Source organism: Mytilus galloprovincialis, chromosome 8, assembly GCF_965363235.1.
Source record: "Mytilus galloprovincialis chromosome 8, xbMytGall1.hap1.1, whole genome shotgun sequence".
Lineage (NCBI taxonomy): Eukaryota > Metazoa > Mollusca > Bivalvia > Mytilida > Mytilidae > Mytilus > Mytilus galloprovincialis.
The window spans coordinates 27,719,618-27,733,909 of NC_134845.1; the positions used below are offsets into that span (position 1 = coordinate 27,719,618).

The 14,292-nt window shown below is 32.7% G+C and overlaps 1 protein-coding gene across 1 annotated transcript in view; it reads right to left on the bottom strand.

Moving 5' to 3' along the window:
• Positions 1–14,292, bottom strand: part of LOC143085470 (uncharacterized) — a 29,433-nt gene that overhangs the window by 7,525 nt on the left and 7,616 nt on the right. The window contains exons 6-12 of the mRNA XM_076261828.1: positions 13,352–13,488; positions 12,654–12,789; positions 9,654–9,835; positions 8,445–8,541; positions 6,525–6,679; positions 5,619–5,636; positions 1,808–4,086 (exon numbers count right to left, since the gene is read on the bottom strand). Coding sequence (XP_076117943.1) covers positions 1,808–4,086; positions 5,619–5,636; positions 6,525–6,679; positions 8,445–8,541; positions 9,654–9,835; positions 12,654–12,789; positions 13,352–13,488 — 3,004 coding nt within the window. The remainder of the gene's footprint in view (positions 1–1,807; positions 4,087–5,618; positions 5,637–6,524; positions 6,680–8,444; positions 8,542–9,653; positions 9,836–12,653; positions 12,790–13,351; positions 13,489–14,292) is intronic.

A 14,292-nucleotide genomic window follows, 5' to 3' on the forward strand; every position in this document is an offset into this window, starting at 1 on the left:
ACTGTTTACATTTCCATTGCGAATAACATCACATCAGGGTAGGATTTATGTTATTGACAGAAACAGTCAATCAGCTGGGACAGTCGTAGCACTCACTGAGAATGGCAATATCAAATGGAGGTACAGTGACCTACATCCAAGTTTCAGTCCAAGACCATTCCTTCCTTCCGATATAGTAGTTACAGAATTCGCAAAAATAATAGTGTTAGATTCAGCTAACAATGCCTTCCATATACTTAACAATGATGGTTATCAAATTTTACACCAATCATTGAAAAGCTTAGAAATAGAATACCCAGTCAGCATGAAATTTGATGAATCAAACTATCTATGGATTGGCAGTGGATTTAATGGGGGAACCGAAAATAAAGCTAAACTGAACAAAATTAAAATCACAGGAATATAATAAAAGGTTTCAGTATTTTTCAATAACTGGTTAAACCAAACATTATAACTACTGTATAACTACATGTCAATTATTTATAAAAAAAAATATTACACACTTTTGTTTTATTCTTTCATAATTCTGACTTTTTTCTTAAACCCAGGCAATTGTATTTAGTACATATATGTATATACAATTTTTCAATACTATAAAATTTGAAATTTTTTTGAGGCAAAGCTGACATGTGACAGTCAGTTTTGCTAATCCTTCTATCAAAGCTCCCTGTTATGTATAAATATTTTGCCCTATACCTGTAAATAATTCTGCCTTTTATAAATTTTGGCTTGAATAAAACTAGATAAAGGTTACTCATAATTCAGAAAGTATACATTGAGATAATTGCAATTTCTGGACCTGCATAGATATATGTGTCAGACAACGCAATGTGATTTTTTATTATTGTGACACTGTACTCCCCAAGAAGCATTTTTGGCAATAATAAAAACTTCACAATAATTTCTGCATTTAGTTTTCCAGCTGCTTAGTATGTTTAATTTCATGACTTCCTTCAAGATAGTGAATTAACAATGATAAAACAAACAGTCAGTTTGGAAATTAAAGTTTTTTATGCACTGATTTATCATAAATGGGAATAAAGCAAACCAGTACAAACAAATAAAATTTTCAGAATTTTTTTTATGTTAAAAGTCAAAATAACTGATTCGAGTTGTCTCCCTTTTATTATTAGTTTTCTTTACTAAAAAGCTCCTAAGTTATAACATGTATAGACATGATAGAGAGATTATGTTTGTAAATAATAAAAGCAGGTTGAATTTAATGTAAAATGAGATTTAAAATTCTTAAAAAAACAGGAAAGTTTTGGGTTGATTCTGACAGGAAAAGATATTCTGAAATTCTGAAATACCAAAATGTATGATTTTAAGGTTTGTCAAAAGGGTATTTATAAAATGAAAATTTCGCTGCAAATACATCACAAAATTTATTCAAGCTGTGTACTAAGAAAAGATATAGATGAGACGGTGTCTGAGATTACGTATCTTGAACTTTTAACAGTATAAATATAAGGACATGCGGAATGAATACTGATGAGACAACTATCCACAAAGGTTTTTAATGTTGCAGGCAAGCCATTCTCAAGATTGAAGCATTTTTTTTTTTTATGATTTGAACAAAATGAGAAATAAATTATTTTGATTTTAAATCAAAGTGCTAATATTAAACCTTAAGTTGTTGGTCTCGTGTTGGTGTTAGACAACAAAACTTGGCATACTAGATACTAGACTGGTTACCAATTGCAGCTAGTTTGAAATAAAATAAGACTGTCTGTGGGCTTGACAGTCTTGATTCTAGTTGACTAGTGTATGGCACTGAAAAACTGTAACAATCAATAATTCTACCAACCTGTTGTCTCCTGTGTCATTGATCTGTAGGTGACCACCCTCTGGTATGCTGCTGTAATTTGGACTAAAGGTAATAGTTTTAGGGCTGTCAGTCACTGGTGAAGTAGGAGGAGTCTTTGGAGGTGGTGGTCTCTTTGGCTTGGGACTAACTACTCCGTTCATAGCTTTCCGTGGAAGTCTTGAAGGACTGGAAGCAGTTCGTGATGAGCCCATTGGATTTGGGGCTTTCTGCTTGGGACTTTTAGGGATAGCACTAGGAATTTTACCTCTTTCTTTGGCAGGTTTTTGTTTCTGAAATTTTCTACTCACATTTGGTGAATCTGATAAAGAGCTTTTTGATTTTTCAACTTTTGGCAGTCTACTTGGAGAGGGACTAGTCATACTGCTATGCCTCACAACATTTGGAGGTCTTGATGGTCTTTCAGGTTTTGATTTATTTTCATTTTCACTTTCCTCAACATTTTCAATATGAGTTTTTGTGGTTGGACTAAAGTTTGGCTTAGGAATAGAAGTATTCCCATGTAATTGTTTGTTTTTTACCGCAGGACTAGTCATTCTCTTTGGAATATTGCTCTGATATGAATGTGCAGGTCCAGGAATTGAAGAAGTTTTGGGACCATTGTCTTGTGATGGTCTGTTTTCTGAAACATTTTTTGGACCTGAAACAGAACTTTCTTCTGTAGCATCACAAGCCAATGACCCAGAAATATCAGCCATCTTTTGATCACTATCTTCACTTATATGAGCATTTTCCAAACCATTTTCCTGTATATGATTATCAATTTCAGTTCCTTTATTTTCAATAATCTCATTTGTAGATTTTTGTTCATTATTCAACTCAGGATCATTAAAACTCCTATCTATTGAATTAATAGAGTTCTTTTGATTTGGCACAATGTATTTTTTGTCTATTTTACTATAAATTGGACTCAGTGGCCTTTGGTAAAAACTGATTTTATCTGGGCCATCTACTACATCTTCACCTACTAAACTGGTCCCAACCTCACTATAGCCTGGTTCCCCATCATAATGAGAGTTTACGTAATTTTTATTTGGTTTTGGAGCCACTGGTGGAGGCTTTGGTCCATCGCATCTCAAACTTTGTGATTTTGGTATTAAAGTTGGTTTAGGTGAATCATCCCTCATGCTATGTGATTTGGGTTGGGGCAGTTTACAAGGTAATCGACTGTCAGATTTATGACTGGGTTTTTGATTACCAACATGATGATCCAGTATATCACCATTAATTGTCAGCATAGCACCACTATGTTCCACAGAAGGCTCACAAATTACATTTTGATTTCCAATTGAAGCACTAATTTCATCTGACTGACTATTGTCCATAGAATTCTGTCTGTTCACTAACTGTCTAGAATCATTCATATCAGACATGTTGATTGCAGACACACTTGTCAGTTCAGATTGATCATGAGTTCTGTCCCCTTGCACACTACTAGACAAACTAGTTAATCCTGATATTTTACCTAAACTTGTGTCAGTTGTTGCAGTATTCTCTAAGAAACTAGTCACATTTTGAGTATCATCTGGTAAAATAGCACTGTCATTGTTATCATTGTGAGATTCATTTCCTGTTTCATTTGCATATTTTATATTACTAGTATCAACATCAGTCTGAGATACGTTTGGAGTAGAATTAACATCTTTTAAATCTGGATACACACTGTTGGCTTTTTCCTGACGAATCATATATTTTTCTTTCAATAATTTTGGTGGGTCAGGCCGAGGAGGTGGTGGTGACCTAACCTTTCTTCGACATAACTCAGATTCATTACCAGCTTTCGTTTTTGTTTTAGGCACTTTACGTAATTTTGGCTTTATATATCTTTTTGGCACTTCTGGTTTTCCATTCTGACTGTTGTTTTTGCTTACACTATTACTAACCTTAGTTTTATTAAATTTCTCCATTAAATTTGTTTTTGATTCGGGTGTTGAATGATGTTGAGTTGGCGGAGGTGGAGCAGGCCTTGATGGCCTCACTGACTTAGGAAGTTTACTCCTTTTGTTAGGAGAATCTTTTGATAAACCATTCGAGACTTTTGTCCTTTGATCCAGAGACTCTGTTGATTTCTGTGAGATTTCATCCTCAGATCTGTGACCACCAAGTGGTTTGATGGGTGATAATGCGGCTATATCCTTGTCAATTGTAGTTTCTAAAGGTACATCATGAATCACAATCTTATCTGGTATATCATCATGAGTTATCTCCTCTTCTTGAGTTACATCCCTTGAAACAGGACCATCTATTTCATCTGCAGTCATCTGAAAATATAAATTCGATGTAATGATACTCTGATTTTACCATATTAAACTTTAAGGTTAATGTGATACAAAATCAAAGAAAATTGTTCTATTTAGTATTTTTGTTGTATGGATACTGCAGAAATCATTTTCATCCCAGTTACCCACCAAGGGCAATGGCCCTTTTATAGCTGACTATGCGGTATTGGCTTTGCTCATTGTTGAAATCCGTACAGTGACCTATAGTTGTTAATGACTGTGTCATTTTGGTCTCTTGTGGACAGTTGTCTCATTGCCAAGCATACCACATCTTCTTTTTATACTTGATAAAATTTTCTATCTTTCCTTTGAAACTTCATTAAAACTGTATTTTGAAATCCAGTATATACAATCTTAAACATTAAGACATTTATATGTTCCTCTGTGGTTTTTTTCAGAAGTGTCATTTCATATTTATTATATTTTCTATGGAGCAATTCATACAGACACAATAAATAAAGTTCCCTAACATCAATGCTAATCTCACTACAAATTGTGCCTAATAGATCTCGATTCATGCTCAAAACTTGTTGAATTCTATTTAAAATGCTTTTAGATGCATGTCATTTTAACTATCAATTCAATTAACAAAGATCTACAATATGAATACAAAGATGAGGTATTATTGTAATATAACAACTATCAAACAGTTTTTTTCTAAATGCAATAAAAATCTCTGAAGATTTGCTAAATCATCCACTTTTGAGAATCTAACAGCTGATATGTTGCACACCTGTTTTTTGTGCATGTTTCAATCATTAGTGATTTTATTTGTTTGCAAGTTGTAGGTTTTTTTTCTGAAGAGTTGAGTGTTTGTGGTTAGAGTGATATGTTGTACTGTCTATTATTTCGGCAAGTCCAATTATTTTTTTCAATGTATCATAAAATGGCAAACAATCACATCAAATAATCTTCTTGCTCATAAAATTATTTTAAAATGCCATAAAGTGTTCCTGTTCTGCTCACACAGTTTTTCTTTAAGTGACAGTAAATAATAATAAGTTTTCTAAAAGCTTCAAGATTAGAAGAAATCATTGTAATAGATGTAGGGTAAGAAATAAGTTTGTCATAAATGAAGTAATGTCCTTCCTTCAGGGAAGTTATGCCTAAGTCAATGTTTAGTTTGTTAAATCAATTGAAAATATCCTCAAATCATATGTTCTATACAATTCTTAGAAGTGATTTATTGTATTCTTTAAGAGTATGGTACAATGAGTTGTATCTAAAAAATTTAACTTTAATTAAGTAATACTGAAAATACTTTAACAATGTATCCTGTTTTCAAAGAATGTTTTGTTTTATGTATTACATATATGAATCTTTTGAGTCTGAAATAAAGATTATCATATTTTATATTATGTAACAATATGCATTGTACATTACGTACACAACAAAAAGCATGCAGTTAACTAAACACAAAAGATCATCATCCCCTATCAAAGGGACACAACTGTGAACATTAACCTCTACAGTAGAGGTAGAAAACTAAAAACACTTTGAGAACACAAAATCACCTGGTCTTGTCTAATAGCCTGTAAATATAAGGAATTATATCTTTTAATGAAAATAGAATTTGATCTAAAACAAATTGCATTGATTTCTTAAAAAGGGGTCAAGTTAAAAGTATGTATAAATTTTCATGTAAAAATACTTTTTGATCTGACACATAAATCTTTCTCTTCCCAAAAATAAAACAAACACATTAATTTGAAAATTAACTTAAATCATGTTCCATCTAGCTTCTTTTTCTGTTCCAAAAAATATTTTTTAAAGGTCCTTTACTGCTCTCTCTGCATTACTGCAAGTACATTAAACTTGCTATGTAAATATTTCATATATTCAATCAGTTCAGTGAAATAAATAAGTTTTGTATTTCTATAAATTCTTCCTATTTACTAGAAATTTGATAATCTGGGATCAAAGATTAAACTAGATATAGTTTAGAAAGTCAGATCCTATTTTTAGTGCATTTCACATGTTAGTACTGCATAAATGAAAAAAAGAAAATTTACTTACAAGAAGCAAGGTATAACAAGTTAATATCAATGGGTATTTAATATAACATTTAATATACTACAAAACACTTAATGGTGGCAAAAATGCATTTACCTTTAGACATAAAATAATCATCTAATAAAGGTCAACTAATTTTCATACATAACAATTAAAAATATAAAATGGTTGTATCTATACTGTAGATTCAAAACACATATTTTTGTAATCTAACAAACAAAATTTGTTTCCAAATTTCAGCATATAATTAAGTTATTTATTTTAAAAGAAAATTCCAATAAATATTTATTGTCTACAGTATATATAGAACTAAATGACAAAGTCTACAAATTAAAGTCCTATAATGCACCCCAATAATTCTTTGAATATAGAATAAATATTTTAAAAATACCGTAATGAAACCTCACCTCAACATAAGAGCCAGGAAACCATCCAAACTGGTCGTCATAGCAACCATACCACCATCCATTGTCCAATGTCTGACATACTATAATGGTGTCACCAATGTCAAATGACAAATCCGTCTCGTTTTCTGCAGCGTAGGGACAGACAGCTGTATGTTCTGTAAAGTAAATAGCATCACACTAAGAGCATTTTAAATATGCTTAATTCAAATCTAAACTTTAAATCAAAGTATTTATTTGAAGACAACATTATATTCTGGTAGTTCTGCCTTTGTTAGTCATAAAATCTACATCAGGACTCATATGAATAAAACTACTTAACCCTTTCAACGCTACACAAAAAAATAGAAAAATGGCTGCTGCTGCTGCATTTTTTTTGTGTTCATTCATTAGAACAGTATATTCCTTTTAATACTGCTGTATCTTTTTTATTATAAGAGATACAGAAAAAGTTATTGCATGAAAAATGCTCAGGAGAGTATGAACTGTAATGTTATGCAGTTATTTCAGTAAAATTTTTATCAGGTTACCTGCATTTTCAGGTAATTAACAGGTAAAAGGTGTAATTTGTTACATTTGTGTTGAATTTTGAATAAAAACTACTTTTCTTCTTCATCTATTTTGTTTTTTATCTGCCATATAATAAAAAAGACACCAATTGCTCGATTCCGTAGCGTATTGCACCATACACAACGTATTATGTAATCATGGCACAAATCAGTGGCTCCGTCCTCAAAATTTTCAGTCAACCTCCGTTTTCCCCCCTTTTCTACGTCTCGTAATGATCGATCAAATCATATTTCCCACACGAATTGAATGTAATAAACACATTGAGATAACAAGAAACCTTTTAACTAATCCTAGTCATCAGTTTCGCCATAGAAATGCTGAAATATTTCCATATTTACAGCTTCGTTTCCGATTTCCGCCATTTGCATTTGTCAAAATATTTGTTTTTATTTTCCTTCAATTTTCCTTCTACTGCATGATTTTACAATAAAAATTGCCTGGATTTCAAGCGCAAATGAGACCTTGCATATCCTGGATTCATACAAGGAAAAATTAGAGAGGACCCGAATGAAAACCGAATGGTTTAAGAGTCCTTATGAAAAATCTGTTGTCATCGCGGCATATGCTGCGAATAGCAGTGGCGGACGGCGTATGTCATCGCGGCATATGCCGTGTTTAGCGTTGAAAGGGTTAAAAAGTGCTTTGAATGGATAGATTTTTCTACATGTCCTACGATAAATTAGTGCAATGATTGGATATTTTAACGTCAGTAGTTTTATGCATATAAACACAGTATGTTAAGTAGAGAATATTTTAATAGGGATCATTTACAAATTATATCTTAAATGAATAATATCAATTTAAAAATTTCCATAGGTTGGGTTATATTATGTACTCAGACACTATATGTATAGTGTCTGGAAATATGAAATTTACTTGTATGAGGTTAAGAAACAGGGGGAAATGCGAGGTTGTACCGAGCATTTCCCCGTTTCGTGCTGAAACAAGAAAATATTTAAATGATGTCAAAATCTATGGTAAAGTGTCTTACAAAGAATTCTTCTGGTTTTGAAAATGATATAAATCTATGGTACTGTATAACAAATATTTTAGAAGAAGTATTCAGTCACTTATTTCAACAACTCAAAATTTTCCCATAAATAGCCATACTTACAGAAACAGATTATTCCAGTGGCAACAACATGTCCCCTTTACTTGTTAATTCCTGTGTTAGTTGGTCTCTTGTGGAGTGTTGTCTCATTGACAATAATACCACATCTCCTTATTCTTATATTTATTTCATTTTATCATGTTTATGATGCCTATCAATTAGCATTTTTAATTCCTCCTTTCACTGATATCTTCCTAACAATATGGTAAAACTAATTATCCATCTTAAAAGTACAACCTTACCCACTCCAATATATTCAGCTGTACTCAGATCATTGTTACAGACTGGTAGTTGATCATATACGCTCTGTTTGTCTTTATAACCCAATGGTTCTTCATTCTGTACAATATATAAATGAACTACAATCAGAAGCAGTAGGAGAAACAACAAAACTTCACAATAAATTTTGGTTACTCTGAACTAGTCCTAGAGTGAGGGTTAACACGATGAAGGTTCACTTTTGTGTCAAAGATGTGTACCTCTGATTGAAGTGTTATGTGAATAAGGAAACAGCTGATACAAGGTTCATCTGCTAGACAAGAAGGTTTATCAAGGGAACAAATGATATAAATATTATCTCTATGAAGAGGAACAAATAATGTGGGAGGTTTATCTGTCTGACAAGAAAACAAATGATATAATGTTTATTTGCTTGATAAAAGAATAGTTATGTTTTGTAGAAGGAAATTGCTGCTTGAAGACTGGGTCAGAAATTTACTGTTTTCTATAGGGCAAGATCTGACATCCAATGGCCAGAGTCAGATACTAGAGCTATCTAAGACTTATATAGAACATAGCATGACTTATTGTTTCCTTGTGGATGTGGTTCATCTTGGGTTATTGTCTACAGATTATTGTTGAAGTTTTTTGTATGAATCTCTATATACTATAAACCAATACTTGTATAATAATTGTTTATGCTGCATGTACTGGTTTTTTCTTCTTCAATTTCATAACAGATATGATTTTTAATAATGGACATTGATCCATCAATTACTACTGTGAATTGATTATCATTTGTGAGATACTAATTTTGTTGATTTCATGTAAAAAAGTGAAGCACAAATTTAAATGTTTTTTATAATGAGGTGTAAAATTTTAACTTTTAATGTACCATTGAGGTCAAATATCAACAAAAATAAAAAATTTCCTCAATTTACTTAAAAGATTGGTACCCATAAAAATAAATGAATCCAGTTGTAATAAAATTATCAATGCTTTCAAAAATGGGTATGGCAATACAATTATATACAAGATGGCAATAAAGTGGTACTTGTATTGACATGGCCTGCAGTACAGCTGATCTAATTTTTGTTTAATAAATTCTTTACTACTAATACTCAAGTGAAAGATTTACGACTAGTACTTTATCTAAGTACAGTGAAAGTTTTACGACTAGTACTTTATCTAAGTACAGTGAAAGTTTTACGCCTAGTACTTTATCTAAATACCTGTGAGATTTCTTGTACATATATAGCAGGGAACATTCCAATTTCTTCAGATTTGTTCTTCCTTCCTTTCATCCAGCCATTCATATCTCTCTCAATACCAATAACAACATCACCCACATCTAACTGAAGTTCATTGGAGAAGTTTGGTTCATGGCTATATAATGCATAAAAACTTCTTCCTCCTGCAAAATACATAGTATTTTTATCACATTTAATATATAAGTAAGATGAACCTGAATATATTCATATTTGTTACCCTAATGGATAAATGGAAAAGAACTTACATGATGTATTAATTAATGACACAAAATGGAAACACACATCTGAAAAAAATTAAAATAAAGGAATGATTTGATTGCTGTTCTTCATCTGACATTTTCTGTCATGGCCTTTCCATAGCAAGGAATATTTTGAATTGTTAAGGAAGATGCACAGCTTCATTCTTCAAGTGTCTATCTTAAGTCGGGAGTCTGTGGACCATTGGTTGTCGTTGATTTCTGTCTGTCATATTTGTTATTCTCTTATTGTTTTGTCATAAATCAAGCTGTTAATTATCTCCTTTAATTTTTTCACATTTTGTTTTCTAGATGTATATGCACTATGGGGTTTGCTCATTGCTGAGAACTAAAATATAACTTAGAGTTGCATGCAATCATGTCATTTGGACTCTTACCATATTTTAATTTGTATACCAGTATTGGTTGACATTTTCCATGATGACTATTGCTATGACTACGAGGAATATGATATGGTAAAGTTAAGTTTTTACTTTAAAAACAAAATGATATGGTAAGGTTAGGTTACTAGTTGACTTACCACCAACCTTCACTTAGATTGATTGATTGTTGGTGCATAATCTTGTCTTAGATAAACTTTCTATAATTAGACCAAAATTGTATGGTTAATTACAGTTACTTGTTGACTTACCTATGAATTCCGTATGACCTGGCAATGACTAGCAGGAAATGACTTGGTAAAGTAAGTCTACTAATTGACTTACCTACATTTTCTGTGACCTTGAGGAATATGACTTGGTGAGGTAGATTGACTACTTGACTCACCTACATTTTCTGTGACCTTGAGGAATATAACTTGGTGAGGTAGGTTGACTTGTTGACTTACCTATATTTATTCTGTGACCTTGAGGAATATGAATAAGTGAGGTAGATTGCCTGGTTGGCTCACCTACATTTTCTGTGACCTTGAGAAATATAACTTGGTGAGGTAGGTTGACTTGTTGACTTACCTACATTTTCTGTGATGACCTTCACATAACTATGAGGAATATGACTAGGTGAGGTAGGTTTATGAGTTGACTTACCTACATTTTCTGTAATGACCTTGCTGTAACTATGATGAATATGACTTGGTGAGGTAGGTTTGCTAGTTGACTTACCTACATTTTCTGAGATGACCTTGCCAAAACTATGAGGAATATGACTTGGTGAGGTAGGTATATTAGTTGACTTACCTACATTTTATGTGATGATCTTGCCATAACTATGAGGAATATGACTTGGTGAGGTAGGTTAACTAGTTGACTTACCTATATTTTCTGTAATGACCTTGCCGTAACTATGATGAATATGACTTGGTGAGGTAGGTTTGCTAGTTGACCTACATTTTCTGAGATGACCTTGCCAAAACTATGAGGAATATGAAGTTGACTAGTTGACTTACATACATTCTGTAATGACCTTGCCAAAAACTACGAGAAATATGACTTGGTGAGGATGGTTGACTAGTTGACTTACCTACATTTTCTGTGATGACCTTGCCTAAACTATGAGGAATATGACTTGGTGAGGTAGGTTGACTAGTTGACTTACCTACATTTTTTGTGATGACCTTGCCTAAACTATGAGGAATATGACTTGGTGAGGACGGTTGACTAGTTGACTTACCTACATTTTCTGTGATGACCTTGCCTAAACTATGAGGAATATGACTTGGTGAGATAGGTTAACTAGTTGACTTACCTACATTTTCTGTGATGACCTTGCCTAAACTATGAGGAATATGACTTGGTGAGGTAGGTTAACTAGTTGACTTACCTACATTTTCTGTAACGACCTTGCCGTAACTATGATCAATATGACTTGGTGAGGTAGGTTGACTAGTTGACTTACCTACATTTTTTGTGATGACCTTGCCTAAACTATGAGGAATATGACTTGGTGAGGACGGTTGACTAGTTGACTTACCTACATTTTCTGTGATGACCTTGCCTAAACTATGAGGAATATGACTTGGTGAGATAGGTTAACTAGTTGACTTACCTACATTTTCTGTGATGACCTTGCCAAAACTACGAGGAATATGACTTGGTGAGGAAGGTTGACTAGTTGACTTACCTACATTTTCTGTGATGACCTTGCCTAAACTATGAGGAATATGACTTGGTGAGGTAGGTTAACTAGTTGACTTACCTACATTTTCTGTAACGACCTTGCCGTAACTATGATCAATATGAATGGGTGAGGTAGGTTTGCTTTTGACTTTCCTACATTTTCTGAAATGACCTTGGCAAAACTATGAGGAATATGAAGTTAACTAGTTGACTTACATACATTCATGATGACCTTGCCAAAACTATGAGAAGTATGACTTGGTGAGGTAGGTTGACTATTTTACTTACCTAGATTTTCTGTGATGACCTTACCATATCTATGAAGAATATGACTTGGTGAGTGATAGATTGACTAGTTGACTTACCTGCATTTCTGTGATGACCTTGCCAAAACTATGAGGAATATGACTTGGTGAGGTAGGTTTGCTAGTTGACTTACCCACATTTTCTGAGATGACCTTGCCAAAACTATGAGGAATATGAAGTTGACCAGTTGACTTACATACATTCTGTAATGACCTTGCCAAAACTATGAGAAGTATGACTTGGTGAGGTAGGTTGACTATTTGACTTACCTAGATTTTCTGTGATGACCTTGCCATGACTAGGAGGAATATTACTTCCTGAGGACGGTTGACTAGTTGACTTACCTACATTTTCTGTGATGACCTTGCCAAAACTATGAGGAATATGACTTGGTGAGGTAGGTTTACTTGCTGGCGGACTTTGAAATGGTGATGATGTAGGTGTCGGTACCTTTGGTATAGATACTTCCTTCCCTAAAGCCTAAAATATCAAAAAATATAAGACTTTCTGTGATATTAATTCAGTCACAAAAAGTTAAAATCAACATTGCAGGAGCATCAATTCCATTTTTAACCAGTATTTTTTTCTTATTGCTAGAGTTTCCAATATATAAGCCCAAAACTGCAACTAAGGCTCTTTTATTCTATTTTTATCCATGATAGCAGTGTAAGATGATGTAGACATCCTATAGATATAACAGACAAACTTTTGATTCTACGGAAAAAGTTTTTTAAATAAAAGTGTACAGCCAAGGGTTGTCAGAAGAATGACAATAACTTACTGTGAATTCATTTAATTGCATGGTAACAATTTTTGTGGATTAAGGAAAACTTGCATGTTTGGTGATATATATCTAATTTTGTGGTTCTACCAAAACCTACATACAAACCTACAGAAAATTTGACATTTAATTTTGTGGTTCACCTGTACCCACAAAATCCACAGAAATTTGTATCCAACAAATAATAATGAATCCACAGTACATAGCACTTTTGGCCAGGTGGACCAAAATGTTAAATCATAAAAGTTCCATCTATGTTACCTTTTTATCGTATGAGAAGACTGGTGCACTGTTTCTGTTCAGGGAAGATTTGGCTAGCTTTGGTGTTAGATCCTGATTCTTTAGGAAGGAACTGACAGGAGAGTGTCCATTAGGTAAATGGAGGTTAGATGTGTACACTGTAAATATAAACATGACTTCACCATTATAATAATAAATACAGTCAATAAGCTTGATTGAGTACACCCCATTCATTTATATTTTTTAATTATTCTTGAACGACAAAAAGTATACTGTCATCAGAGAGTTTTTTTCAGGCAAAATAAAGTAAGATTCAAGATATGGAATCTTCCTTTAAGCTGCTCTTATGGAGTTGGTCTATACTTCTGTCCCTTTTTTGGGGTTTCAGCTATCATGTCTTGCTTGACCCACAGAAATTTTAACCACAAATGTTTACTTTACAAAAGAAGATGATGTTGTTTTATATTTACTAACAATGAAATTTTGTGTAAATTCACAAAAAAAATCAAGGGAGTTATTTATTACAATAATTCTCATCTTATCATCACATGTCTTGTTTTTACCGTTGTTTACTGCTGACTTTTCCTATTCAGAGGTTAATGGGTAATATATAGTATTAAATTCAAGTGTTATATTCATTTCAATTACCAAGCCACTTAAGATTATGGTCTGTGCTGCCCTCTATCAATATCAAATTATTACTATAACAATAATTGAATATCTGGATTACTCTCCACAGTATGCCATTAGCGATAATCAACCCTGAACTTACTGGTAATGACTTAGTACACTATTAATATCTTCCCTATAATGATTTGGTTCCAAGCTAAATGGTTTTCCTACAAGCTGATTTGTTTTATGAAAGACAAATGTAAACTGTGACCAGAGATCATTAATTCATATCTGCTGCTATGCATAAGACAATTTTTTTAGTAGGAAAACATAACATCTTTTTATTGTTA